The sequence below is a fragment of the Bombus fervidus genome, chromosome 15, assembly GCF_041682495.2.
Source record: "Bombus fervidus isolate BK054 chromosome 15, iyBomFerv1, whole genome shotgun sequence".
Lineage (NCBI taxonomy): Eukaryota > Metazoa > Arthropoda > Insecta > Hymenoptera > Apidae > Bombus > Bombus fervidus.
In genome coordinates, this window is record NC_091531.1 from 3,215,201 (window position 1) to 3,242,607 (window position 27,407).

Sequence of the window (27,407 nt, forward strand, 5' to 3'; positions counted from 1 at the left end):
CATATTTGTCTATGAGGCACTGTGTTTTAGCCAGTTACTCACTTCACGAAGCTACTTGAAAACATCGGTAGGAATAAAGATAGTCAATAAACAAGGTAAAATTCTGGCCAGTTAACGCAGCACCACCACTACTTCTCTGTGGCATTACTTCTGCCGTTCTGCCTATCATCGTAATGTCATATCATAGTCGATAGTAGTATATACTTCTGACTACTGACAATCAAATAGCTAGTCACGAAACGTCACTTTAGCCATAGTTGCTTCTCTGAATCTTTTTTTATTTCTGTTATATTTTAATTTCTATACGGACGAAATTTCAATAATATGGACATTAGGCATAGAAAGGTTTGTTTCCAGCATTTTCTTCTTAGTAAAATTCGTATAGGGTATTTAAATAGGATTTTCTTTTCCTCATCGATTGTATATGTATTTCGTATTATTGTTTAAATTTGAAAAAAGGATTGTAATATAACCTAAATTCAAAGCAAATATACCTTTACATGTATATGAAAGTGTAAGTTATTAGTGACAATGTGTTTACAATAATTTAAATGGTGTAGATAATCTCGTAGATATAGATTAATATATCTTTTCTTTATTTAACTTTTCTTAATTAAGTTTGTTCTAATTAAAACGATTTTATGACGAAACATTTACAAAATGATTGATGAAGTAATGTCAATTAATAATCAAGAGTTTAGTTACGTAACTTTTGAAGTAAAATTCCATAAATGTAAAACATTTTAACATTTTGTGAAAACTTCTAACTTTATAACACATATATGTTTGTTGATATTACAAAAGTCTGCAAATCTTTACAAATTGTTGAGTAATTTTATATTAAGCTATGGTTAATTTTGAACTATAATACAAAAATCAAAGCGATTGCAGAGAATTTCATCATGTTGGTATTATATCAGTATAGTTTATGTTACTTCATTGTTTATGATATTATAGAGTTTATTTCAAATTAATTTTTACCCCGAATATCTTAACGTTTCAATAAAATAAAAATAGGCTTTATCTAATTAATATTTTTATTCATAAAACGAAAGAATGTATATTTTTGTAATGCTTTTTATATTTAAAAGAATAAAAATATTTCTAGTACTCAAAATTAATTATAATTTATATATACACACTTCTAAATTAATCATGAATTAATATATAGTAGATATATTTGTATTAAATCTCGCAAAATTTTCCACAAGAAATGTTCTAATATTAGTAATATTTTTTATTTAGCCTTAAGTTGTGAATATATTAAATAAATACATGGATTTTTCTAGTAAATCAGAAATCTGTGGTTTTAAATATTAATATTTAATAGAATGTCTTTTTTATATTCTACTATATTTTACCACTGTGCAGCATACGTAGAATTTTGAAAATTCCGTACATAGCGAGTATGTGATGGTTTTATTTTCTTTAACTATTTCTCCATATAAAGAAACCAAAACTACCTTCCTTGCCTACATCAGCTACTTGAATTGCATTTTAGATGCAATATATTCCAGTGAGTTTAAAATTCCCTGCAATTTTGTTTACTTAATTGTATATTGTAAACATTATCGATATGAAAATTATTAAATTTGAGGTTATCGAATATCTAATTTCATAATTATAAAAGTGTCATTGATCTCAACAGCTTTAAATATATTTACTTGTATACTGTATTCTGACCAAAATAAAAATGTTTTTGCATCTTTAAATTTATTTTGCATTTTTCTTGTTATAAAATGGTATAATAAAAATATTTAAACTCACTTTATAAGCTAAATCATGTTTTATGCCAATTATGAATGAGTCCTTATGAGAAGTAATCTTTATATACTTGAAATCAATATATTTATCTTTCTACAATAATTTTTAATATTTTTTTTAAATCATCGACTTTCATATGTTTTCAGTGGCAAAAAATATAGGTGATTGTTCAATCTGTTGATCAATGTTTAACATTGCAATTATCTTCATAAATTTTCCTTATAAAAATCCTTATAAAATTTTGTGTCTTTTTTATAGTTGAGATACAAGCAATTAATTTAGAAAAATCCTCAACAAAACTAATTCTAAAAGAAAACAAACTGTATGTAGTATAAAATGTTTCATTGGTTATATATTTGTTTAATGTATATGTAAAATAAATTCATATTGCATTTTCAGTTAAGAACAGAAAATGAAGATATTATTGAAGCAGATCCCAAACCTCGAATTAAGAAGGGTCATCCAGGCAAAAAATATTTTGTCGTTATTGCCTTATTGGGAATTCTCTTCCTAGGATATATAGCGATAGCGTATGTTTTATATTATATTATAATAGTTAGGACAATTTAATAAATATTAATATTTTTTAAAATTATTATTATTTTTCTATTGTTTTATAGTTTAATTGAGCAAAAAGTGATTCTTCATAAAAAATTAAGTAAAATATACTTTTTAAAATAGTAATCAGATAATAATAATTTGAACAATTTTACTTTGTTTTTTCAGATATGACTTAAAGCCAGTACATCTTGGGAGTAAAGCAATCGATACATTGGCTTTTTCCTTCAATCTACAAAAACCATTTTATGTTGTAGTAATTGATGCAGGCTCCACTGGTAGCCGTGCTCTGGCCTTTAGTTTCCATGAATCGATTCTTGGTGGCAATTTGGTTTTGGATGGTGAACTCTATACAGAAACAAAACCAGGCGTTAGTGCTTATGCTGAAAAACCTAAAGATGCGGCAAAATCTCTTACTGTATTATTAGATAAGGTGAAGGAAGTTGTTCCACAAGTAGAATGGCAACATACACCTCTCAACATGAAAGCTACAGCTGGTTTAAGACTTCTTCCTGGACATAAGGCTCAAGAAATACTCCAAGAATGTAGGAAAATGTTTGAAGAAAGTGGTTTCCAGGTATGTGCCTAATATTTATGAAACTAATAATGCATAATAAAATTTCTATTTTAAAGATGTCTTCTATACACACAATTTGTTTTAGGTTTAGATAATTACTCTTTGTTTCGACTTAAAATTTTCTAAGGATTTCAGCATGTCTTAGATTGCTTTAATTAGCATATTAAATGATTTTTATGTTTATGATCTTACAAAACAGAGATATATAAAATCTAGTAGATTCTGGACACATTACATAAAAGAAGGAAGTTATTTAGTATGCTAATTTAAAATTGCTTTTAATATCTAACAATAAATTAGAGTTATATATGTTTTCAAAATCCTTACATTTTCACTTTGTTGTAGTTTCATTGTTTTAAGTGTATTTTTCTCAGTGATAAAATATTTTTGTATTGTCTTCAGTAGGATTGCACACATATTTCTTCCTGAGGATGAAACTAGGTGGTGTATGTAATAGAGTATACAGCATGAATATCATATTAGAGAAATTAGGTGCTTGATTTGTATAAAGCTTAAAAATAATATGCAAAATAGCAAATACAAAATTATAACATTTTTGTACACAACATTTTTTAAAAGTATTATTTAATTATTTCATAAAATAAGTTTCCATACTTATATATTAGACATGTGTTTATATGTATATATAAACACGTATTTTTTACTTTAAAAATTTAAAGACTATATATATATATAGCAATAGCTGATTGTAAAATAAAAAGATGCTTTTTTGCTATTTAAGTTTTAACATTAAAATAGGCGTTAATTGTTTATTCTATGTGTATTTTAGATTTCTAAAAATTCGATTTCTATAATGGATGGAACAGACGAAGGAATATTTTCTTGGTTCACTGTAAATTTTCTATTGGAACGTTTTAATACGCACAATCCTGGTAGCACAGTTGCTGCACTAGACCTTGGTGGAGGTTCTACACAAGTGACTTTTTCACCTAATTCTATACAGGTATAATTAAATAAATATAATTTTAATATTTGAAAATATGGAATAATGAATAAGAACATGATAATAAATAATGAATAATCATGATATAGATTTGATCAAAGATATCAAATATATTTAATTAGAATCATATGAACTCCTAATAAAACAAAATAAAAAATGTATTTGATAAAAATTGTAATAGTATTATATTTATATATAGATATATTACTTATAACATTGATATTAGTATTTATAGGATTTTTAACTTTATGTACTTAAAAAATAATGACGTAAATACGAATTTTTACTTTTTTACATAACTAGAATTTAACTTAGGATTTATTTATTGCACAAAATGCAACTGTTTTTATTAATGATAAAAGAAAACAAATTTTTAATTTATTTAGAACATATTTAAAATTTGTTCAGGAAAAAGGGCTTGATGGACATACATACTCTGTCAATATCTTCAGTCATAACATGAGTGTTTACACACACAGCTACTTGGGTATGGGTCTTATGGCAGCAAGGAAAGAGATTCTGACATATGGAATGAACTTGGATAATGTAAACCCAAAAGATACAATAGAAGTACGATCAGAATGTGTAAATCCCATAGTTTCGACGGGATGGAGTTATGGCGGATTTAATTATATTATTAAAGGACCCGTGAATGCAACTCATAAACTAGTCAAAACACAGAACTTTGCTGGTGGAGAAGTGGACAGGCCAATTGTCAATTTTCCAGAATGCTCAAAAATTATTGAAAAATATGTTGGCAAGATAAAAAATAAACCAGAAGGTTTAAAAGATCATGAGATTTACGCGTTTTCTTATTATTTCGATCGTGCCACTGAGGTAAATTTTTAAATTTGAAGAAAAATGATAAGCTTTATAGAAAAGACAAATAGATGTACAGTTTTATTAATATTTCAGGTTGGTCTAGTTGACCCCTTTTCTGGTGGAGTTATCCAAGTAAATGCTTTTCAAAAACAAGCAAGGGATGCCTGTGATTATCCAAATACTGATCAACCTTTCATTTGTCTTGATTTGACATTTATCTATGTTCTCCTCCGTGATGGATTTGGTCTGGAACCTAATACAAAACTTTATGTAAGAATATAAATACATTTCTCTACTAAATTTTATATATTTTTATTTCAAATATAATTTTTTTATATGAAACAAACTATTAAAACTTAATTATTATAAGTTTTTAATGAAAGCTATATACTTAATTATTGAAGTAATATTTAATCTAATGCTTTTTATTTTGTTCTTTTATCAGCTTTATAAGAAGATCAATGGACATGAATTAAGTTGGGCTCTCGGCGCCGCCTTCAACATAATCCAAAACGGTTTTTAACGTATTCAAAATATAGGCGAAGGAATTGCAAATATTTTTACACAAAATTGAAGAAATTTTTTAAGTTTACAATGTATGTAAACATTTGATTTAGATAGAAAATATCAATCTATTTATACGTTTTTTATTCTTATTATAACATGTTCAGTTACTCAAATTTGGATATGCCAGTGATATGTTTATACTAGTGTTATGTATAATGTTTTATTATTTGTTTAAACATTCTATTTCAAGCAATTGCAGTATTAACTAAAAAATTAATATGTTAATTAAAGTAAGTCAGAGATTCTTAAGATTTCTTCATATCTTAATAATTTTAGAAAATGAAGTGACTTAATGCATATGTATCTATATACATAGATTATTGGAAGTTTTGTGGAATTAATTGTCTTTTCTGTTATACGTCATAATTTTTACATATATTATGCAAGGAAAAAATATAACATAATATATATATATATATATACACATATTTTCTTAGGAATTTCTGACGTAAATATTAAATTGTTTTTTATGTACATGAATCTTAAATTTTATTTTTGACTTCTTCTAGTACAATTTTTTACAGTGGCATAATAGATTATATTATTTTTTAAACTGCTCAAATTACATCTTGTTTTTTAAAAGGAAACTGTTTAGTGTTTTAAGCAAAATAGAGAAACTATAAAAGGGAATAAGGATTTTTTCAAAAAATAGAAATCCTTAATTATCGCATATTAGCGAATAAGATTCTTGCAGTGACCAAGTATATTGTGTGTTCAAAAAAGACAATTTTTATTCCAAGTGCATTAATCAGATTACTGCACAATTAGTAATTGTACAAAAATATAATGTTTTAACAAAATATTATAATTTTGGATTGTTCAACGAATATTTGTCTCAATGCATTTGTAAAATGGTTATTAGATTTTAAATATTTAATCTTTATATTAAAATGTCATTGAAGAATAACAATGTGATACATTTTTATTACCGAGAAATTTTTTATTTCGGCAATAACGGCTAATCTGAAGAACATCAACACCTAACAAAAGATGACAATAGACTATATATATATATGCTTTTTGCGATTGTCCATTTTAATCGACGCTTGGAGATACATTCGGCCGCTTTCAGCTATAGTCGACACTCGTACCGCGGAGATATTATATCAAATACAAATATTATATCACAATTCAAGAATAAACAAATTAGAATTAAAAGTTTTATCGTTATACAAATTAGTTTACATTCTATACAATGGAAACTGCTTGATGGATAATGGAAATTGTTTCTGTAAGTATTAATTATATAAGTAGTCTCTTCACCATCATCATAATACAAAAGACCAAGTTTTACAATACATCTACATATACATACATAGGTCCTCATTTCGTTATCGGATACGATAATATCACATATTATACGATTAATGCAATTAAGCGGAACCATATAACCTATTACAAAATTAAATTAGTTACAACTTACATAAAGAATGCAATCCTAATATTAATGCAATTGCATTTAAACCACATTTCTGGTTTTTTCGAATCATTGGTTAATAATAATATCTTCTTGCACAATTTTATTTAGAAATATTACATGGTTTAACAACACTTTGTTGTGCAATAAATAACGATCATGTTGCTGGCAACCACGAAACCGATAAGAATGATTAAACATGAGAGAGCATGGGCTAGCTTGATACAACGCGTGTGTGTATGCGAATAGTGAAACAAGGAAGAAGACCTAATTGAGTGAAAGCTAAGGTCAAAAGGCCAATAAACGTTCTCGGACGAGCCGATAAGCTGCATAATAGCAAAATACCAATTGCATTTCTCTACTTTTCCCTTTCTTATTCGATATCTACGATATCATGTTACCTGTACTAACAATCAGGGACATGGATTGATTTTCAATCGTAGAAATGCTTTAGGTTTATTGTTACGTGAATTTAAGTCTTTTTATTTCAAGGGATATTTAATGGAAAATGACGTTGACGAAAATGGTAAAATATGCGTGTGAAATATTAATTATAATTGAAATTATAGAAAAAGAACATAATATGTCTTTGATGGGAGGGTATAAGAGAAAAGTCTTTGTAATTAAATATGTATCAGATAAAAATAGCTACTAATTAAACTGGATATATCTGACAGGAAAATTCAATAAATGGGCTCCATAATTACTGTCCATTGTTTGAAATATTAATCGTAAGATGTGTGACTTTCAATGTATCATTTTCAATGATTCTTTAATCTAATTTGACATAGTTTCCATGTTTCATATTTGTTTCATCATTATAATTAGCGTTAGTATCTCATAATTGAATTTCGATGTATTTAATGACCAAACATTGAAGAAAGTATAAGAGAGTGATTTTTCTCGATTTCTATAATCTCTTTTTAATTATTTGAGAGATATAATAGAATATTGGAAAGTGTAGTATCCGCTAAAGTTCATGCTATTGCTAATTACATTTAAGTTTCTCTGTGTAATTTTTTGTTGTATCAATCAACTTCATTAGAAAAACAAAAATGTTTTAAATTAATATTTTATTGTGTCTTCGTTAAAAATTAAGTATTAAAACAATAATATTAAATAATAAAATGAAATATTATTACTGATACGATTCGTACGTTTAACATGGTCAATCGATGGTGATGATGCTGCGTATGACTTACGGTTACTCCCCACGCCGGTTGTGCGTATTTCAAAACGAGAATGAGTGCAAGACGAGGTCATGGAATGTGCAGTACTTATATATCTATTAGAAGCAATTCCAACTGTCTAGAATTTTCTTCGTCAATCTCGACACGTAGATTTTGCGAAATTTCGAGAGGAACAAGCGCATTAGAAATGGAACATCGAGCTTGATGTATGATTCAGTATATTTCAGTTCAATGAGGAAAAACTAGAAGAGGAAGTAATGGCCGTCTAAGATGTATGAGATTTAAATACATACGTATGGTGGAATTATTATTCAATGATGATCGACTATAATCTTTTTATTGTGAAACTAGTTACAACGATTTCTATTTTTCGAATTCAATTCTGGCAGTCGATTCGCTTAACTGTAAATTGTACTACTTTTTGGTGGTTTCGCAAATTGATAATAGATGAGAGCATGCGGTTATTTTTAGATAAAATTTACGTTTTTATATTCCAGATCGAGCATACGAACTTTCATAAACCTAAGTTTCAAGTCACGTTGTCGTTTCCATTGAAATGCGTTATTATCTAAGTTCCTATCTAAATTTGCTCATTCTGCTTCTTTAATTTTGGCTTATTTCATAAGCAAATTTTTCTTTGATTTTTTTCTCTGTTTCTTTCAATAATATACATTAAAATCACCATAATGGTAACTTTCTATTGTCTTTAATTGTATAGTTCTGTTTCAAAATTAAGATAAAATATTGGTAATAATTGTTTTTATGTTAATTACACATAACATTACTTAAATGATATAAGAACAATACAGAAAAGTACTATTTTTATTAATGATATAAAAATGCTACTTTAATTAATACAAATCTTTATTGACATCTAACTGAAGTTCTCTAAATCGTAATTAAATAACAATTAAATAATTAATAACAATAAAGTTCAATACCCCTAAAAACAAGAAAAGAAAAAAGAAAGGGAAAGAAACATTGTCAGTGACGAAGTCCAAGAAAACAGATAAGGAAGATCCCAGTTAATAAAATACAACCTCAAATTTGTTAAAAACACCAAATTGATGAACGTATGTCTCTCCAAATTAAATCATCACTTTCAAAAACAGATTCAATCAACACCTACCATTAGTCTAATAAAACCATTAAAAAGGAAGATCTATATAGTATTAAAAAGGAAATAAAAAGTAGAATTAACATTAAAAGAAATAAGAATAGGAGAAAAAGGATAACAAGTGACATGAACCGAGGGGAAAGCGGAATGCGTTAACGTCGTGAAAGGAAGAAGGAGGAAACGAAAGCGAGCTCTCTCTCACGTTCTTACGCAGCTGAGAAGATGCTCTCGTAAGAAATCTTACCTGTGAAACACTGGAAAACTATCGAGAAAGAGATAGGGGTGGGGAACAGAGGAGAGCAACGTCTATCAAAAGGCAACTTTCACATGGTCACCACGCGAAGCCCCTTTTCGGCTTCCTGGAACATCACGGGATTAAAAGTATCGTTGCTATACTGCGAAAAGAGAGGCACCAACACAAGCAATTTATCTGAAAGGTCATTCCTCGACCTCCTTTAAAAAAATCGGAACGAATTTCGATCTAACCTCTTTGTCTTTCCTTCTCCTTACTCTCGCTTCTTCTTTTATAGAAAGGTTCAGTTACCTCAGCGGTCAGGTAGATCTCTGATTTACCCTTGATTCCTTTTCCTTGTTTGCTATACATGGTGTCCTAGCAATCGTCGTATAATCGGGAATAGGGTGATTTTATATTTAAAAAATACAAATAATAACAAGTAGTAACAAAATGCAGAATAAAATTTTTTCGGACAATGCTTCGTTCTTGAGAAAATCGTGTTTAAAAATAATAAAATAAAATAAATAATGGTTTAGAATTGGTATATATTGCAATAAAAGTCTTGATATAGGACGAATGCTTTCCTTAGAAATCACTTCTTTCAAGGAAACCATTTTCTTTAAGGATACCTTATATTCAGGTTAGTCAGTATTTTGAAATAGAAAGTGAGTACTGCAATGAGTAATACTTAAAAAAAAGCTACTAAAGTGAAATTCCCAATTAAATATTGTATTAACTTGTGAGTAACTGGACACTTGAAGGTAATTATTTTAATAAAAACAGTTTTCGAGACTAATGACGTCACAAGTGTCGAAACCTGGATAAGCCAAGAAAGTAATTTATATATATATATATAAGTATTATTAATACGAAATGTGTATAATTATCTCCATTTTTTTATGATAATAATTAATCTCACATCCAGAAAAAGGAGCAACTTCGCTGTTTACTTTTAATATCTCAATTATAAACTAAATGATACATTGTCTTCTCATAATATAGCTTTCGATCATTTAACTCATTTTGCATCGAAGGTAGACAAATTTCAATCGCCGACTTTCTTCTACAGTGCTCATATTACATGGTCAAAGGTTCAATGCAATGGTTAATAGTGGTACCTCTCGGTGTTTCAAGATTTATCGCTGCACAGTTGCACTTTCTCTTTCTCAAAGACCGTTAAAACCATCAATTACACACACCCTTGGCCAGGTAACTCAAAGAGGAAAAAAAGCAGGTTAAACAGCAGCACTATCAAATATAGCAGCCGACTTAGAAAAAGCAAGCCGCGGAAAGGATCGATCGTCCATGTAAGAGGAAGGCATCGATTTCCGCGTCTTCTTCGAGAAAGGCGTCGTGACGCAAGCCGGCGAAACTTTCACTATTCTTAAACAACCACTAATCAAGATGAAGACGACTACCAGGTAGGTACGTTACTTTCCTCTCCTTTCTTCCCTTCTTTTTATCACTGAAAAACCGTACTCGATGAGCATCCTCGAGGTCAAGTCTTCTTGATTAATCTTTGCCGAGTTAAGTTTCGTAAAAAAAATCATTACTGGTGGTTGAACACTTCATCGATTGATAAAATCGCGATATTTGTCAAATAGTTACATTTTTTGCGAATTTTTAAGGTTATGATTGAATGATTTCGTGGATTTTTAGGAAGAATTAATTCTTTATGTACATTTTTGCTTAGATTTTGAGATAAATTAATTTTGTTTTAAAAAATAATTTATTTATATATTATTTTTCATTTTTCTATTCAATAATTAATGATTTTTATCTGTTATTTGTTATGTATGTAAGACAATATTAAAACATAATTATATACATAGTTATAATAATCCAAGTTACGTACTATATGAAGTACGTCTGACTAAAACAAATTCTACTGTCTATTTAGAGAGTTGATATTTATTCAGTTAACAATGAATATCTTATATCATTCTTGTATCAAAACGTTAATCACTTCGAGGCTAATACAGAATGTCATTACTTTATTTAACTACAGACATTAACTTAATTTACATAATTTAATAAAAATCTTATTAGTCTTTGTTCAGATTATACATCGAATATAGTTTAATTAAAAAAATAATTTATATAAAAAGGCGAAAGAAGTTAAATTTAACGTTGTAAAGAATGTTTATTAGATTGTGGATAGTAAGTTAACTAATATATGTACATATTTCTAGTATGATGGATTTGTGAGGTTACGTATATCAAAACATTTCTTTCTTTTAACAAGTTTCAGTATATATACGTACATGTATCTTGATTTCTAATGCAATCAATCATTTTATAACATGGGTAATCACATAATGATATTCGTATTTATACTTAAACATCTAAATATCTCTAACAGGATTAATTTATACGTGTTTATACATATACATTTAGAAAGACGACACACTTCCGTGTAATCAACCACTATTAAAATTCATTGGTTTATAAATCCTTAATTTCCATATTTCACATTTTTACATGATTCATAATAATAAGGTTAATTATTCGGAACGTTGAAAGTTTGAATACGGTTGATATAAATCTTTCGACGTGACGCGCGCACATGATGCAATAGTGACGCGTTCATGCGAATAAGCCGCGTTGGTGGACCACAGAGCACTTGGTTTCCCACACAGGGTGGCGTAGGCCAGGACTCTTCTTAGCTTGTATAATGTTTTAGACGAAGAATCATTGCACAATACAACGTTTATACTTTAGACGTTTTACCTCATCACACACAGGATTGAATGATACGAAACCGCGTGCTAGGATAGTTTCTCTTTATTTACGTGAACATGTTACTTCTAGATTCGAATGGAAATTATTTACCATATGATTAACGCAATTATGTATTTTTTTTAGCAAATGTATATAAGCATTTTCGAAATGTTGATTTGTAGATATCTTTTACCTGGCTAAGAGTGCGAATAAAAATGATTTAACGTGTTTTCTGTTTGTACCTAATTCACAGAATATGATGTCATTTATGTTGAAACTAATTTCTAGATACCATACCATACCAAACCATTGGTGGTTTTCCAATATTTATTCTTTCATAATATTTAATTTTAATATCACCGTAATTTCTTTTTGTTTTAATATTTGTTTATTTTCTTCTGTTATTCTTTCTGTTATTGTTATCAGCATGTTAATATTACTAATGTCGGTAAGGAAATTTTATAAATATTTCTCAGTAAAATTAAAGTTTAAATTTTATCTTATGCGAAATAAGAATCTCAGGGTCTAAAATTCACAGCGTTTACCAATCAACACTACTGTTGAATGCGGTCAGTTCTTGCAATATTTTAATGACTTCGTGCCAATTTAGACTTTCGTTACACGTGTTCCTGAGAATACGGAGAAATTAAAGTGAAACGTGATTTCATGCAGCTAAATTTTCGATTGCATTATTCTCATTCTGTAATTATTCCCATAATGATGACCTTGTATTATAAAGCGCCCTAGTATATAGCAGTATATATAATGAATGTTAAAATGACTTTTACACTTATAAAAATAGAAATTAGCTTGTTGCGTTTGGATTAGAATCTTTTTTTAATTGTTATTTTAAAATTAACTCTGGATGTCTCCTTTGTTTAAAAATTTTTTAATTTAATTCTAAATTTATATATATACATATATTTTTTTTTATTATTTTCCTAATTCTCCTTTCTACGTTTATACAGAGTTTTTCTATTATTTGTGAAGATTTGAAATTCACTTTAAAAGATATTCTTTCTTGTCATTTTTGATCCGTAAATTTACATTTAGAAATTTCCTACTATCAAGAATGACTGTTTCATTATTTATTATAGGCTATTTCTTATAATACTAGTAAATGTGACGTAATCCAGTATTTTGATTTTAGTTCTATTTTATTCGCCCGCTACCTGTTTTGCTTCTAATAGAAAGTTTATTTTGGCAAAGGGCGAGGATTTTTATTTTTTAAGGAAGTATGTTCTCGAAGGATGATTTCACAGACGACTTTCTCTGGCCCTCTTAAACAGGAGAAAAGGAGCACGAATAGAAATTGAAAGTTCACGACGCTCCATGTGGGAGATTGTAGTCGGAAGATCAATCGAACGTGCTTTCACGTTGCAATAATTTAGCAACGAAATAACTGATTCGGCTCATTGTTTTAAACGAAGACATACTCTATATAAAGTCGTTGTAGCAAATTTTGTAAATAGTATTAAACTATTTCACAACGTTATTTTGTTAACCAAATAATTAATTTGGATTCCCAGTCATCGATCTGTTATTTCAAAATTTTCTACATCCTTATCCGAAACTCAAACCTTCAATAAAAAACTCAACTGTAACTTAACTTATTTATCAATAAAAGGTCAAGGGATAATGCGAAAGAAGACATCATTGTTTTATGTAAAAATACATAAAAAAAGCTTTATTTCGCCACCGTTTTCTTGCAAAAAGTAACGTATAAAAAAACATTTAATCCTAATTGTCGTCGTCGTCGTCGTCTTGATTACCGTGTTTCTAACTTCCGTTAGAGCCACCATCGTCATCATCATCATCATCATCATGATCGTCGTCATTATCATCACCATTATCATCATCGTTATGATCGTCGTCATCATCCTGGTCATCACGGTCATCATCATGATCGTGGTCGTATTATTCTTACTAATCGTGTAACTCCGAATCGCGAGCAGGAGCCTCATGTTACTATCGACTGTCCATTCGATTGTCCTGTTCCTGCTCGTCGCCGCGGTCGTCCACGTGGGATCACAGTGTGTTGCGTCCAATAGGATCGCAGTTGAGCCGTGGCTGAAGCCGTGGCCGAAGCCGTGAATGCGTGCGTGTCGCGGAACGTAAAGATAGGTTCGATTACGGGTGGAGGAGGAGCTGCGGGGGTTCAACGGGCATTTTGAGTGACTAGTAAGGCCCTGAAGCGCCGGGAGCCCCGTAAGACGTACTGGGTCCGCTTGGTCCGCTACCGCCATGACCGTCAAGCCCTCCACCGACGCCTCCACCGACGCCTCCGCCGATGCCGCCGCCGATTCCTCCACCGATTCCTCCACCGATTCCTCCGCCGATTCCTCCGCCGATTCCTCCGCCGATTCCTCCGCCGATTCCTCCGCCGATTCCTCCGCCGATTCCTCCGCCGATTCCGCCACCGCCACCGCCGCCACCACCAGAGGTAACTTCCTTCTGTAATTCGTAGAATGCAGTCTGATCAGTTTTGATTAAGCACGAGATTTTTAGGTACACAGGGTCTGTATGCTGAATGAGAGTGATGAATACTGGAGGTTTGGATGGAGAGTTCATAAACGTATGAGGGTTTCTGTGTGAGTTTTACATATTCTATCAACTGCTTTGTTGAAGACGAAAATTGTGGTATATAATAACGGATTTATCATGGATATCCTTTCTTTAATTCAAGTAAGAGTTTAAGTATATAGTCCTAAGGCAGGGACTTATGTATGACGATTTTATATTTTTTTACAGACTTATTAGTATCTCTTAAACCTTGAAAAACATATGTAACTCTGCAAATTAGGAAAAGTTTCGTTACATAGATTAAGCTGAGAAACTAAATACCTTGAGTAAAGAACCTATACGAGCAATATAGCAATAACTTTAATACAAGAATGAAGAATGAAACGATTCCAATTACAAATGAAACAAAAGAAGATGAATATCTCCACGAAAAAACATTTTCAAATTTTATATCATAAAATTTCCTCCTATGGGTCGCTTACCTGGGTCTTGTACTTGATGAAGTAAACTTCTGGTTTGCTCGGTTGGGTCGGAGCAATAGTAGGCAGAGTGATTTCTGGAGCTTCTTCCGGTTTCTTCACCAACACGTAGATCAACGTCTTCTGTTCATCTTGTTGAGGAAGAGCAGGAATGACAGGAGCAGTGGGAGTTGGTGGAGTGGGTGCCTTGATGAAGATGATCTTGTAGTGTTTCTGGGGTGGAGCTGGTGGTAAAATGGGTCTGGCCGGTCTGTCTTCTGGGGCTTCTGGTGGTGGTACGTGTACGTAGATGTGTTTCTGGATGAGAGAACCACCTCCGAATCCACCACCGCCACCTCCACCGGCTCCTCCACCGATTCCACCACCGAAACCACCACCGAATCCACCGCCGCCACCGCCTCCGATGCCACCACCGAAGCCTCCACCAAATCCACCGCCGAGTCCACCGCCGAGTCCACCGCCGAGTCCACCGCCGAGTCCACCGCCAAGTCCACCGCCGAGTCCTCCGCCAAGTCCTCCGCCAAGTCCTCCTCCATGTCCGCCACCGAGTCCACCACCTATTCCGGTGGTTCCACCTCCCGGTGCTCCGTAACTGGAGCTAGGCTGAGAGTAAGAATAACCTGCTTCTGGCCGCGCCATCACCGAAGCGGCGAGCATCACGATCTAGGAACAGAGAGAGTAATACGGTTAGAGTGGTGAACTTAATGAAAACAACGGGCGAAGGAAGGGATTATAGGAAAGTGATTAATGAAACGTAAATTAAAGGAAATGGAACGAGGAATACGTGATTACATGGGATTAGAAAGTTTTCCTCGTGCTTTCATAATTGTGCATCTTAATATGATCATCAAATGTATTGACATCGAACGCAATTGCATCTGTATTGTCTTCTGGATCAGCAGAATCCCTACTCTTTTTTACTTTCTCTCATACCCTCTCCCTTTCAATGCTCCCCACAAATTCCCATGTTCTTTTTCTTTCTGTCTCTTTCGTCGCTACTTCTAATATCTAAATTCTTCGTATAATTCGAAATTTTGACAATTCCAGTTCAGTCATGTATTTCGATTCTCAAAAGCACAATTTGTTTATACCTTAGTACTTTAATTTTATAACTAACTAAGCTGTAACCTTATTTTTTACGGCGACGCGTTTTCATGACTCGAAAAAATATAATAAATTTTTTGATAACAATATAGGCAGAACTAGCAAGGAAAGTAGCAGTGGGTCGACTTATACTACTGTGATTCTCAACCCTCCACTTGGCCAGGATCCTAATAGGAAATTTCAAAGAAAATTCAAGGAGAAAAAGGAACGAGGGAATCCAATGTAAATATAATAAATGCACTATAATAAAAAAAAAATCAAAGAAGAAGGAAACAAAAAATTAGCGAAAAGAAGGAAGACATGAAATAAATGGACGATAATCCGGCAATGGCAAATGGACACTGTCTAGAACGTCACAAGACACTAGCTCCACTGGTCAGGAAGAGGATGTCGATCAAAAAGGGTCAGCGAGTAGACGAAAGAAATTCAACTCACCATGAATGCCCTCATGGTTGCTGCTGTTCCTTGGATTTGAGGACTGATGCTCCACAGATGCTACGGTTCCCCTTTTATACCAGCCCTGGCCCCACTCGTATCTCGACCCATCACCTATGCTGATGAGACCGCCTGGCGAATCTCTTTCTCTCTTTCCCTCTTTCTCCGCTGTCGCCGATCTTGCTGCAGCTCTTTTCCTTATACACTACGAACTTGACTCCCTCGGTACTCGTTGTTAACCCTTTTTTAATCGAAGATCGATTATTATCCTTGAACCTTTGTCCCTTTTAAAAATTCTGCATTCACGGGTGACAAACGTGTCAGCGCGAGGTGATGGGTTTTTTGGCCGGCAAGAGGATTGGCACTTTCTAAACTCACCTAATGCCTGCGAGTATGACTCCTGCTCAGCGTTTCAATATAGAGAATACGAATTTACGTAATGGAGACGTGATGGCGGAATTTTTCCTTTTTTTAAATTATGAGACTATTTTTAGGCTTCTTACGATAGCGAGTACATGAAAATGTATATCTTCGTATGTTTCATGTCGTTGGCCAGTAATATATATATATATATATATATATATTATAATAAATTTATAAATCCCTTAATATATATATATATATTCTTAATTTATTCTTATATTATATATATAATCTTATCTTAATCTAAACGCATATATATATATACACACATGTATATATATATATGTATGTATAAATATAATGGATTCTAATATTCTATTTAGGCCGTTGCTATCTTTTACGAAGGGCAAGTACAATAAGAACGTCCTGCGTTCCCTGCATAACCTACTGCGTTCTTTCGGTCAACCAAAACTCAACTCTTACGCGAATTAAAAGTATCCATCCAGTGTTCCTTTCATTTTTACTTATTTTATTTAATCTTTGCATTTCGGCTTTGAATGACTTCCAACTATCAAGTTTACAACCGTATGTAATCTCTACCCAATACAACAATACTATTTCTCTTTTCAGCGCTATAACACTTATTTCTCTAGCTCTTATTGTAGCTAACCTAATCTGTCTTATCCTACTATTCTGTCTCTTTCATGATGAGGATATTTTGAGGTTTCTTAGAGATACTTTTTTTTTTATAGTACGCGTTTGACAGAGAGATAGTGGAAAATGTGATGTTTAGAAAAAGTACAACCTAAATGAGATAAGTGAACTATAATCGAAGGAAGTCCAAGGAAAAGGGAAACGAAGGAAATCCGCTACAAGTGGAATAAGTGGACTGTAATCGAAGAACGCACGTATCGAGATTCGAGATTCGATAATCGAACACAGTGGCTGAGAGACGGTCATAAAAGAAAAAAGAAAGTATCGTGTTTGCGTACTCATGAAAAAAAATGATTTAGGTCAAATTCATTTTCGAGGTTCCCTTTCTCCGTTCGAGGACGGGACTTCCCTGCAGGAAGTGGAAAGACTTTCAGTTTCGTAATGTGGAGATACGCGCGGTACTTCGTCTCTTCTCCTGCGATTCGATGTAACCACCAGAGCCATCATTGCTTTTTTGTATTTTGTGGACCATCGAACAAAAACGTGGTGTTCATTATAACATGTAGTAAGTAATGGCGGAACCATCGTTTTAATTCTCAGCTGATATTGTTGGATTCTAAGGTGACTATGATACAATTACTCGTATTTTCATGCTATGACAGTGATTCATATTCTCTTAAAATAAGCAACATGATATCGTCCCTTTTATTCCAAAAGCCATTTTCATTATAGAAATAGATTGATTATCTCCATCTTTTTCTTCCATCTATATAGATTAAAAAAGTGAGTGTTATAACGAACATAGTACAACAATGTAACGATTATGCTTTAAACTTGATTCATTATCTCCAGAACCATCCAATAATTTTACATTCAATTGTAAATTCCTATAATCTGTCGAATTGCAGATTCGTGATACTGGCATAAGAGGGACGATATCTAAACCATTCATTTGTTGGAGTGACAAATAGTTTGTACAATTGAAATTCGTATAATAGCAGCTCACCAATTTTCCTCATTACCTATTATCTTTTGTTCACACAATAGGAGCTCACGTTCAGATAAATGAATTCAACCAGCAACAGAATAAACGCAGTTCGGATAAAGAGTTCTTCTGTACAGAGAGATGGTGCTGTGTTTCAATATTAATGCGAGTAACTGTCCATATCAAAACAATGTCGAACTATGTCAAACGACGTCAAGCAACATGAAACATCATCATGAACATGATGAAGACATCATCATCATGAAGACACATGAAGGGAACTGAAGCGTGAGAATGTCCTCGCATGAGAACCGCTGGCAATGAGGAATCGCTAGGAAGAGCGGACGATTTTAATCGTTGGCTTCAGGATGGGACATCGCAAACAGACATCATGAAGAGTAACAACGACCGAGCACGTAACCAACCGCGTAAGTCTGGTGAATGGGAAAAGGAGAAGCCCGTTGTGTATATGTCTGTATGTATTGGTATAAGCACGTGTCGTTGCGTTATATACGTGTGGACCAGTCAACGCCGGACGTCCCACTAAGAGTACGAAACGCTCGAAGGTAGAAAGGTTCGTAGATTCTTTCGTCCCGATCGAAATGCGGAACGTCCATGGGAACATGGAGTAGAATCCCAAAGCGAGTAAAAAGCGACAGTGCATTAGAAAGGGAATTTTCAGCAAATCGAAATTCTGCCGGGCATCAAGCGATGCGTGGAAACTGTTTCTTTTGTCATTCGTTTCTTTTTTTTTTCTTTCATAGACATTATATTTTTTATATACTGTATATTATATATTTGTGATTTTTTGGGTTTCAATCGTGTTATTAGTACGTCGCGCTTGTTCTGAGATTTCGTGAATATTCCAGTTCACGTTTTCAGGACAGATAGAAAATTCTTTAAAAATGATTTCCCAAGCTCTGAGAAATTTAAATCAGAGCTTGAAATAGAAATTTTGGTTTATAGAATTAGTTGAGATCGATACGAAGAGAGAGCTTTCTTTGTGTCTCATAAACGATTTAGGTTGAATTGGCAGTAAGCATTTTGATTTTAAAAGGTAAAAGTTTCGAACAGTGTGATTTATGGTGAAGTATACGTTAAGTAATAGGATTACTGCGAAATAGAATCTCTCTTTCTCATAAAATGAATCTCTTCTTTCTTGTTCTTTTATGATACATAAAGTTGGAAGTACACCGTGACAAATGGTAGAAATTGAAACACATATCCCTCTCTCCAATATAATTACTCTTTTTTCATTATCACTACTTTATTTCCTATGTAATATGAAATGACAAAACCATAAAACAACAAATGGATTTGAAAATTAAAAGAGAAAAGTGTAAGGAAAGAAGAAAAGGTTTAATGATTGGAGATTGTTTTATGGCTCGATGGATTTGAGAGTGAAACTTTTTCAAAGATGAACCATGAATAAGTGCAACTACGAAGAATGCATGTGAAACGGTCATGGGAACATGGAGTAGAATCTTAAAGACAATGAAAAGCGACAGTGTGTTAGAAAGGTAATTTGCAGTAAATCGAAATTCTAACAACTCTTGCGAATTGCGTTCAGACCACTTCCTTACAACTTTTCCTTTTTTTTTGTTATAAATATTAAAATTATTAATTGCTAATTTTACAAATGGTGCAAGTTTTCCTTAATTAAATAGTATTGATCGATGGAGGATAAGTAAATTGCGATTCTCTCTCTTCTTTTAAAGAGATACTAAACTTACAGTTAAAGCAGTAAAAGTAATGTGCTTTAACATTCCTCTTTATAATAAATATTATGTACACTCGGAAGCTTCTTCCGCTCTTTCTATTTCCTAAAACGAAACTGACACGAGATTTCACCTTTGTACGTGACTTCGTTCGTGTTCGCAATTGCAATTGCATTCATTATGTTCGCAGTGTACGGAGATTTATTTGACCGTGATTCCGTGCAGTTTATCTTCACCACACGTTTACTTATGTCCAAACAGCGATATTTCTTCTAACACACTTTATGGATGAACGTGCATCCTATAAGAATAATGTAGTTGTTAATGTTATAAGCGTTCAAATACTTTCATAAACCAGTGTAAAACTTCGACGCTTGAAAACATTCAAATCCTAAATCTTAAAAAATATCTATAAAAGAATAACGTCGCAGAGAAACAGAAACGCAGAGGTAAGCGCAATTGTAACGATGTCGAGACCACTCGACGGAATAAAACTTTTTTTTTTTATCAGATCTGTATGTGAAACGGAGTCATGGGAAAACAGGGCAGAATCTCAGAGAGTTAGAGTCGCCTTACAAAAGAGAGACATTGCAAGCGCGTTGGAAAGGAAGTTTTGTGGAATGAGGCTTGTCAGCGACGTTTTGCGGGCCAAATGGTGTTCTCTTATACGGTAAACATTCCAGGAAAAGTCCAGGGCAATGAAGGGATTTTTCTGCTGTTTAGAAGCTATTATGAAGGAAATTAAAGGTGTTTAGAATGATGGATGACGGTTCGAATACCTTATTGAATAGAATTGGCTGAAAGAATGGCGTGACAAAAACGGACAAAGTTTAGACACCTTTGGACACAGGAGAAAGGCAAATACTCTGAAAATCGGACTAATTACTTAAGTACAAAATGCTAAATTCTTTTAAATTTTACCATTATAACTTAAGAAACTCAAATACATTAACAACATGTCAGAGGTAAACGCTAAAACTAAAGTGAATTAATTAAATCCAGAAGAAAAGAAATTAATTAAATTCTGATTGAAAAAATTCCATTAAAACACGATTAAAAAATCAGTTCAAACTAACGAAGATCTAGTAATGCGCTTTCCTTCCCACGAAGGATCAATTATATCAACTAAATGCAACAAATCACTCAACAAATCATGACGTCAACTTAACGAGCCATCATAGCCGCAACAAATTCGGTTTCCACCGCAGACAGTCGTCCATTTATTAAACTGTACAAGCATAAATCCTTTTCCATAGTCTCAAATCTATTCATTCACTATCACGGCGATCATCGGTAATCAACCTGTCAAAAATATTGGGTCAAGTGGTCTAGGAAACCTATTCTTAGTTTTTTAGGTGTAGTCAGCTTTCAGCAAAAGTCCATAACAAACACTTGACTGTAATTAATCAAGATAGACATCAAAGTGCTAGTCAACAAATCTAATCAATAGATTCTATGATCAACAAAAGCAACTAAGTAATTACACTCGGTTAAAAAAATGAAAGAAATTCCAATATTGTGTAAATTACAAAATAACACAATCGGTTACAATATATCGTATAAATTAAAAATTAGCAATTTCATTGAAGTTACTGAACAGTATGTAGTATAGCTGAAGGCAAAATATTCGAACTCGAATTCGCCTATTGGTTTCGTATTAGCAAATAGAAAGGATGAACATCTGAAATAAGATCGAAAGTAGAATCGAGGCAATCAAGGTCAGACTACACGTCAAATCTTTTGAGGTCAGAATATCTTGCTTTTTTGTATTTCAGATGTTATTTATTTCTATCGCAAGTATGTTTCTATTATTATTATTATTATTTTATACAAGCGAAGGTTCATTAAATAATGTAATAATGCTTAATTTTGTACACAGGTATTTCCAAATTCAACCTAACCTACGAAAAATTTATAAACTAATTATTAAAAAATCAAAAGAACTTTGATATTATACAAAAAGAATATATATTAATAAGAATATATATACAAAAAGAAGGAGAAAGGAATAATTTCGAAACTTTTATTTTTAACAACCGATAGAAAGTATTTTTGTGCTCGAGAGTTCATTAGATAATTATTTAAGCGTGTCACGTAGCATGAAGAAAAATCACGGAAAACCGAGCGAGCTACACCATTCATTAGAGCAACCACCTGGCTACTGCATTATTAGAAACACGTATACGCGTTATAAAAAGCTGTTGCACTGGTCTGAGATTAACTTTTTAAAGGGACCGTTACGCACTATTACGAAATTAATGAAGTAACAAATATTTTTAAGAATTATACAATTAATTGTATAATTATTGGAAGATGATTTATTCTTTTAATTTAGATTAATCATACGTGTATATCAATAACTTTCATTACACTTTGTAGTAAAACGTTTGCTTCAACTTAAGTAAAATTAGTTATCTTATAAGCGAAGATCTATTTACAAATTTAAATAATGCCTAATTAGAACAAAGCCATTGAAAGACACCATTAACTTCTTCATAAAATATATAATATTTTCAGAGATATTAAATAAAAGAGTTTGTCTTATATACTGAACTGTCTATTTATTTTATACAATAATGGCAATACCTTTTAATTAAACTCTTCTTAGAACATCCAGGAACTAATTCCCCTCCGTTCTATTTATTTTACTAAGATGTTACGTCACTCATCTCTACTTTACTTTTTATTGTTAACGAAAGGTGGTGGTATTTTCTGTCTCGAGTAACCTAGAAAATCGACTTCCGTTCTCTCTTACAGATTAATGGTACAGAAAATGAATTTAGTAAAGAACCGATGATTACGTTGCAAATAAAAGCGAAATGAGGAAGTTTTAATTATTTCTTCTTCTCCTCTTGAGTTGCATAAACTAGGAAATATAAATTCATATTAATTATCATGATCTATTGAAAGAAATAATATCTTTTAACTGTGCAATTTGTTTAAACATTTTTTGGTAATTTTTCTTTGTCTCAAATGTAAATTTATGTTTAGGTTTATTGTTTTCTTCTTATACTCAAATATAATTTCTTTACCTATAAATAAGATGTGAAGATAAAGTGAAAATGCTTATTTCTCCTTTTTTTGTATGTATTTTAATTTCTTTTTTCGTGTACACTTGTTTGCTATCCTTGTTTAGAAACAATAGTAAAAATTTCATATATTTGCCTTTTAAAAAATGAAATGAGAATTTAGTGCAGCAAAAAATATATTTTTTTATCAATAGTAATATATAAGTTATAAAAGTAATATATAAGTATATATAATATAATATATATATATAATAGTAATATATAAGTATAAAAGAGTTATTAAAAATTATGAAAATATGTATGATGGATTACTTAGAAATCTGCTACATTATGTAAAATTTTATATTGCAACTGTATTGCCATCTGTCGATCCAAAGTTAGAAACCAGAAATTAATTATAAGATTATATTTCTCAATGTATACGCACATTTAATCAATTAAATAAAAATTTCATAATTAAAAATGTTGTAAGGAAGAATAGTTATATGGACTATTCATATTGCAATTAAATTGTACATATCCTTGTATATAGACAGAGTTAATTAAAGATGAATAACATATTGAGGTTACGTTCTATAACCAAGAGTTTTAATATTCGTCAATATTCTGCAAAATATATATTAGATGCCGAAAACAGACAATTGTATGAAGATATTTTCCCTGATACCTGCGTGTAAGTTTCATTAACACCTGTTTTAAATCTTCATATAAAACAAACAAGTTTTAAAAAATGAAATAAAATTTTAGGAATGACATAAAAAAGTTATGGAGAAATCCACCACAATGTATATACGCTGGATTCGATCCCACTGCGGACAGTTTGCATATAGGAAATTTGTTAGTTCTAATAAATCTTTTACATTGGCAACGTTGTGGTCATCAAGTGATCATCCTGTTAGGAGGTGCAACAGGCTTAATCGGTGACCCAAGTTTTAGAAAAACAGAACGCGTTGAAATGGAACATTTTATACTCAAGGACAACATAGAATGTATAAGAAATGATATCAAAAATATTATCAGGAATCATGCGAGATATTTTTGTAGAAACCATCAACATTTGACTCCCATAAAAATATTAAACAATATAGAATGGTATAAAGATATGAATTTCCTTTCATTTATTAGAGACATTGGAAAGTATTTCAGAATGGGTACAATGCTTGGTCGTGCATCTGTGCGAAGTAGATTAGAATCCGCAAGTGGAATGAGTTTTACAGAATTCACTTACCCCATTTTCCAAGCATATGATTGGCTTCACTTATACCGTAAATATAATTGCTTGTTTCAAGTTGGAGGTCAAGATCAAATGGGAAATATAGTATCTGGTTATGATTTAATCACTAAATATACCAAAAAGCAAGTTTATGGTTTAACGCTACCATTAGTCACAGCCCAAGGTGGACAAAAATTTGGAAAATCTACAGGCAATGCAGTTTGGCTCTCACCTACAAAATCTTCTAGCTTTCAATTGTATCAGTATTTTATTAGAGTAGAAGATGCAGATGTGGAAAAATTCCTTCATTTCTTCACATTTTTATCTGTACATAAAATTAAACAAATTGTAGAAGAGCATTTTAAAAGACCAGAACTGAGACAAGCACAAAAAATTCTAGCTGAGAAAGTTACAATATTAGTTCATGGAGGTAATCAAACAAGTTTTCCATCTAGGGATTAAAAACTATTAAATTATTTTCATTTCATGCAAGTTTAATTGTACATATTTTGTTGCAGAAGAAGGATTACTTGCAGCAAAGAGGGCATCTGCTGTTCTTTATGATAATTCTATTGATTCTTTAGCAAAAATGCAAGTGGATGATCTAGTACAGATATTAGATGGTGCTACTATAGTAGAACTTCTATCTGAACCAGGTATTAATGCTTATGACTTAGCTATGAAAGCAAACTGTTTTAAAACAGACCATGATGCAAGGAGAATTATAGCAGCTGGAGGTTTTTACATTAATTATCAAAAAATTACGAATTCAGCAGAACTCATTGTACCTGGAATACATATATTAAGTAATAATATATCATTACTTAGAGTTGGAAAAAAGACTTATCATGTTGTACGCTGGTTATAAAATAAACCATTTATAATTAAAATTTATGTAACTTTAATGCATTCAAAAGATGTCTACTGATACTGAAGTAGTAATTTCCTTCTGATTTTTTAAATATATACAGTAATCGTAATTTTCTTAACATTATAAAAAATATGTTTAATAAAAAAATTTTTATTTTTTATAATCTTGAGATATAACAATTTATTTGATAAAAAAAATTAAATATACGATTTTTTCTACATTGTTATATTAAAGAGTCTTCTGACCGAATATATTCTCCTACATCAGCTTGATGAAAACATACCGTTGCCATTGGGTCTGCATATTTACAATCCATTGTACTTTTAGCGGTGACACCAAAACCCTAAAATAGTAATTTTAGCAATTACAAATTTTTAATGAGATATAGATCAATCACAAGATATTGAAATTTTTCGAGAAATGAATTACAGTAAAAATACTTTAGTTACCAGTGGAATATCATTTGTGGAAAAAATAACAACTCCTTGATACTGAGGAGTATTTTCTGTAATTCGACTTATACCAGACTTAGAAATATGATGTCCATACAAAAACTGTTGTTCAGCTGATGATTTTACCCAAATTTTATGCTAGAAGAAGACATTATAATACACATATATATTCACACAGGTTTATAAATTATAATTTAAAATTGAATTGATATTAATAATAAAATTTAAATGATTGATTTATTTGTTTGGAGCAACGTGGAAAATATACTTGTAATGAATGTAAATGCTATATGTTCAATGCTTCAGTGATACATTATCAATGTTAGTAAAAAATAATATACCGAAATTTAACATTATAATAAAAATGACATAATTACTTGTGCATAAGGAGCCAGATGATATAAAGCAGTGATGTGAAGCCTAAATTTTCCAGATTTTGTAAATTTTCCAAAGCATGTTCCAAGACTTGCCAATTTTTCTGGATTTACCATACTTGCTAGTGACAAAATCTTTTCAGAAACGTAATATACTCTGCCTTTCTTTTCTCGAAAACAATAAACACCATCTGGTCGGTCAAGTAATAATTTTACGTTAGTCCCAATACTAGGAAAAGCATAAAAAATTAAAAGAGATTATAAAGGAGATTATAAATTAACATTTATTTTATTATATTTATATTATATATTTATTTATTTTTGAAATTATTTTACTTAATCTCAATACAAAGAAATTATTCGGAACTTACTATTTTGTTAATTTTTCCAAAACAAGTTTCGTCTTATCTTCAGTTAACCGCTTCATATTTTATGTATTCATAAATTACATAAACTTTTGTATTGCGAAATATTAAAATCGTCTATGACATTATTGAATTATTTTTGTTTAATCATTTATAATTCTTTTATTTATGAAATCTTCTAAAATAAACAAATCACGAATAAGGTTAAGTCAAGAAACATGTGTTTTTAATAAATTGCCTACGTCTATAATATTACAAGGCAGATAAGGTGTGCTCTTGCACAGCTCCTTTATTAACCAATCGCATGTCCCTCCATCTAGCGGTCATGTTTGTCTTGTTTACAAATTATATCTCGCACGAGTAGAGGAAAGTTTGAAAAGTATCACGCAGTAAAAAGTAATTTTTAATATTGAAATTCGAAAAAATTATGTACAAGAAAACCTTTAAGGACGATAACAAACCCAATGTACGAAAAGTATAAATTAATATAAATTGTGGGTAAGGTATTTTTCAAATGAAATAATTAGTTTTAGTAGTTTATGAGACATTTTTAAAATATATAAAAACACTTAATTTAATAATTGTGTTAATGATTTTTGTTAAATGAGAAATTTCTGGTTTTTAACTAATCTGCTTTTCTTGTTTTGCTATAAGATTCTCTTCCTTTCTTATTTAGTTTCCGGAGCCTTATATAAGACAAAGGATGGTTTCCGATGGGATTGTAACTTGTGAGATACTTAATTTTTTATTAAAATTTTCAGCGGCTTTCATAAAGCTATTTTTCAATGAGGTAAGCAAAGGCTTCGGAAGAGCACACTTTATCTACTTTTCAACGGGATATGCATATAATTACTTTTATTACTCCTGAAACATTATTCCTAGAAGGACAAAGAATAGTTACGTATTTTGT

At 31.3% G+C, this 27,407-nt stretch overlaps 4 protein-coding genes and 1 long non-coding RNA gene across 8 annotated transcripts; 3 read left to right on the forward strand and 2 right to left on the reverse strand.

Moving 5' to 3' along the window:
• The first annotated feature begins 183 nt into the window (after nt 1-183).
• Ntpase (ectonucleoside triphosphate diphosphohydrolase NTPase) lies at nt 184-6,162 on the forward strand. 2 transcript variants are annotated; one of them, XM_072018526.1, is made up of 7 exons: nt 184-345; nt 2,164-2,294; nt 2,491-2,899; nt 3,690-3,863; nt 4,272-4,700; nt 4,779-4,955; nt 5,131-6,162. In XM_072018526.1, the coding sequence occupies exons 1-7, from the start codon at nt 325-327 to the stop codon at nt 5,206-5,208; spliced, it is 1,419 nt and encodes a 472-aa protein (XP_071874627.1). In that variant the 5' UTR covers nt 184-324; the 3' UTR covers nt 5,209-6,162. The 2 variants fall into 2 exon arrangements, with proteins under 2 accessions (XP_071874627.1, XP_071874629.1); XM_072018528.1 differs by lacking the exon at nt 184-345 and adding an exon at nt 1,387-1,516.
• Nucleotides 6,163-13,588: 7,426 nt separating this feature from the next.
• Twdlt (TweedleT) lies at nt 13,589-16,614 on the reverse strand. Its single transcript, XM_072018529.1, has 3 exons — nt 16,474-16,614; nt 14,938-15,597; nt 13,589-14,386 (listed from the first exon to the last, which is right to left on the reverse strand). The coding sequence occupies exons 1-3, from the start codon at nt 16,486-16,488 to the stop codon at nt 14,111-14,113; spliced, it is 951 nt and encodes a 316-aa protein (XP_071874630.1). The 5' UTR covers nt 16,489-16,614; the 3' UTR covers nt 13,589-14,110.
• Nucleotides 16,615-19,432: 2,818 nt separating this feature from the next.
• On the forward strand, nt 19,433-22,158 carry LOC139994781 (uncharacterized). Of its 3 annotated transcripts, XR_011801731.1 has the most exons (3): nt 19,442-20,642; nt 20,705-21,938; nt 22,073-22,158. It is a non-coding gene; the product is annotated as an uncharacterized lncRNA (long non-coding RNA). The 3 variants fall into 3 exon arrangements; XR_011801730.1 differs by having other exon boundaries at nt 19,433-20,642; nt 20,705-22,158; XR_011801732.1 differs by having other exon boundaries at nt 19,433-19,995; nt 20,705-22,158.
• A 1,413-nt stretch (nt 22,159-23,571) lies between these two features.
• Nucleotides 23,572-25,325, forward strand: Tyrrs-m (Tyrosine--tRNA ligase, mitochondrial). The gene is made up of 3 exons (XM_072017568.1): nt 23,572-23,895; nt 23,970-24,865; nt 24,954-25,325. The coding sequence occupies exons 1-3, from the start codon at nt 23,771-23,773 to the stop codon at nt 25,301-25,303; spliced, it is 1,371 nt and encodes a 456-aa protein (XP_071873669.1). The 5' UTR covers nt 23,572-23,770; the 3' UTR covers nt 25,304-25,325.
• Nucleotides 25,326-25,427: 102 nt separating this feature from the next.
• Nucleotides 25,428-26,676, reverse strand: LOC139994685 (60S ribosome subunit biogenesis protein NIP7 homolog). Its single transcript, XM_072017569.1, has 4 exons — nt 26,504-26,676; nt 26,136-26,361; nt 25,756-25,896; nt 25,428-25,649 (listed from the first exon to the last, which is right to left on the reverse strand). The coding sequence occupies exons 1-4, from the start codon at nt 26,557-26,559 to the stop codon at nt 25,530-25,532; spliced, it is 543 nt and encodes a 180-aa protein (XP_071873670.1). The 5' UTR covers nt 26,560-26,676; the 3' UTR covers nt 25,428-25,529.
• Nucleotides 26,677-27,407: the final 731 nt, after the last annotated feature.

Excerpts from the sequence above, each read along its gene's own strand:
- Tyrrs-m (XM_072017568.1), top strand. The coding sequence starts at position 23,771 with ATGAATAACATATTGAGGTTACGTTCTATAACCAAGAGTTTTAATATT. Across the intron at positions 23,896-23,969 it reads ATTTTCCCTGATACCTGCGT|GAATGACATAAAAAAGTTAT; the intron begins GTAAGTTTCATT and ends ATAAAATTTTAG. Across the intron at positions 24,866-24,953 it reads TACAATATTAGTTCATGGAG|AAGAAGGATTACTTGCAGCA; the intron begins GTAATCAAACAA and ends ATTTTGTTGCAG.
- Twdlt (XM_072018529.1), bottom strand. Across the intron at positions 14,387-14,937 it reads TCATCAAGTACAAGACCCAG|AAGGAAGTTACCTCTGGTGG; the intron begins GTAAGCGACCCA and ends TACGAATTACAG.
- Ntpase (XM_072018526.1), top strand. The coding sequence starts at position 325 with ATGGACATTAGGCATAGAAAG. Across the intron at positions 346-2,163 it reads TGGACATTAGGCATAGAAAG|TTAAGAACAGAAAATGAAGA; the intron begins GTTTGTTTCCAG and ends TTGCATTTTCAG. Across the intron at positions 3,864-4,271 it reads TTTCACCTAATTCTATACAG|GAAAAAGGGCTTGATGGACA; the intron begins GTATAATTAAAT and ends AAATTTGTTCAG.
- LOC139994685 (XM_072017569.1), bottom strand. The coding sequence starts at position 26,559 with ATGAAGCGGTTAACTGAAGATAAGACGAAACTTGTTTTGGAAAAATTA. Across the intron at positions 26,362-26,503 it reads TTGGAAAAATTAACAAAATA|TATTGGGACTAACGTAAAAT; the intron begins GTAAGTTCCGAA and ends TGCTTTTCCTAG. Across the intron at positions 25,897-26,135 it reads ATCTGGCTCCTTATGCACAA|CATAAAATTTGGGTAAAATC; the intron begins GTAATTATGTCA and ends GTCTTCTTCTAG.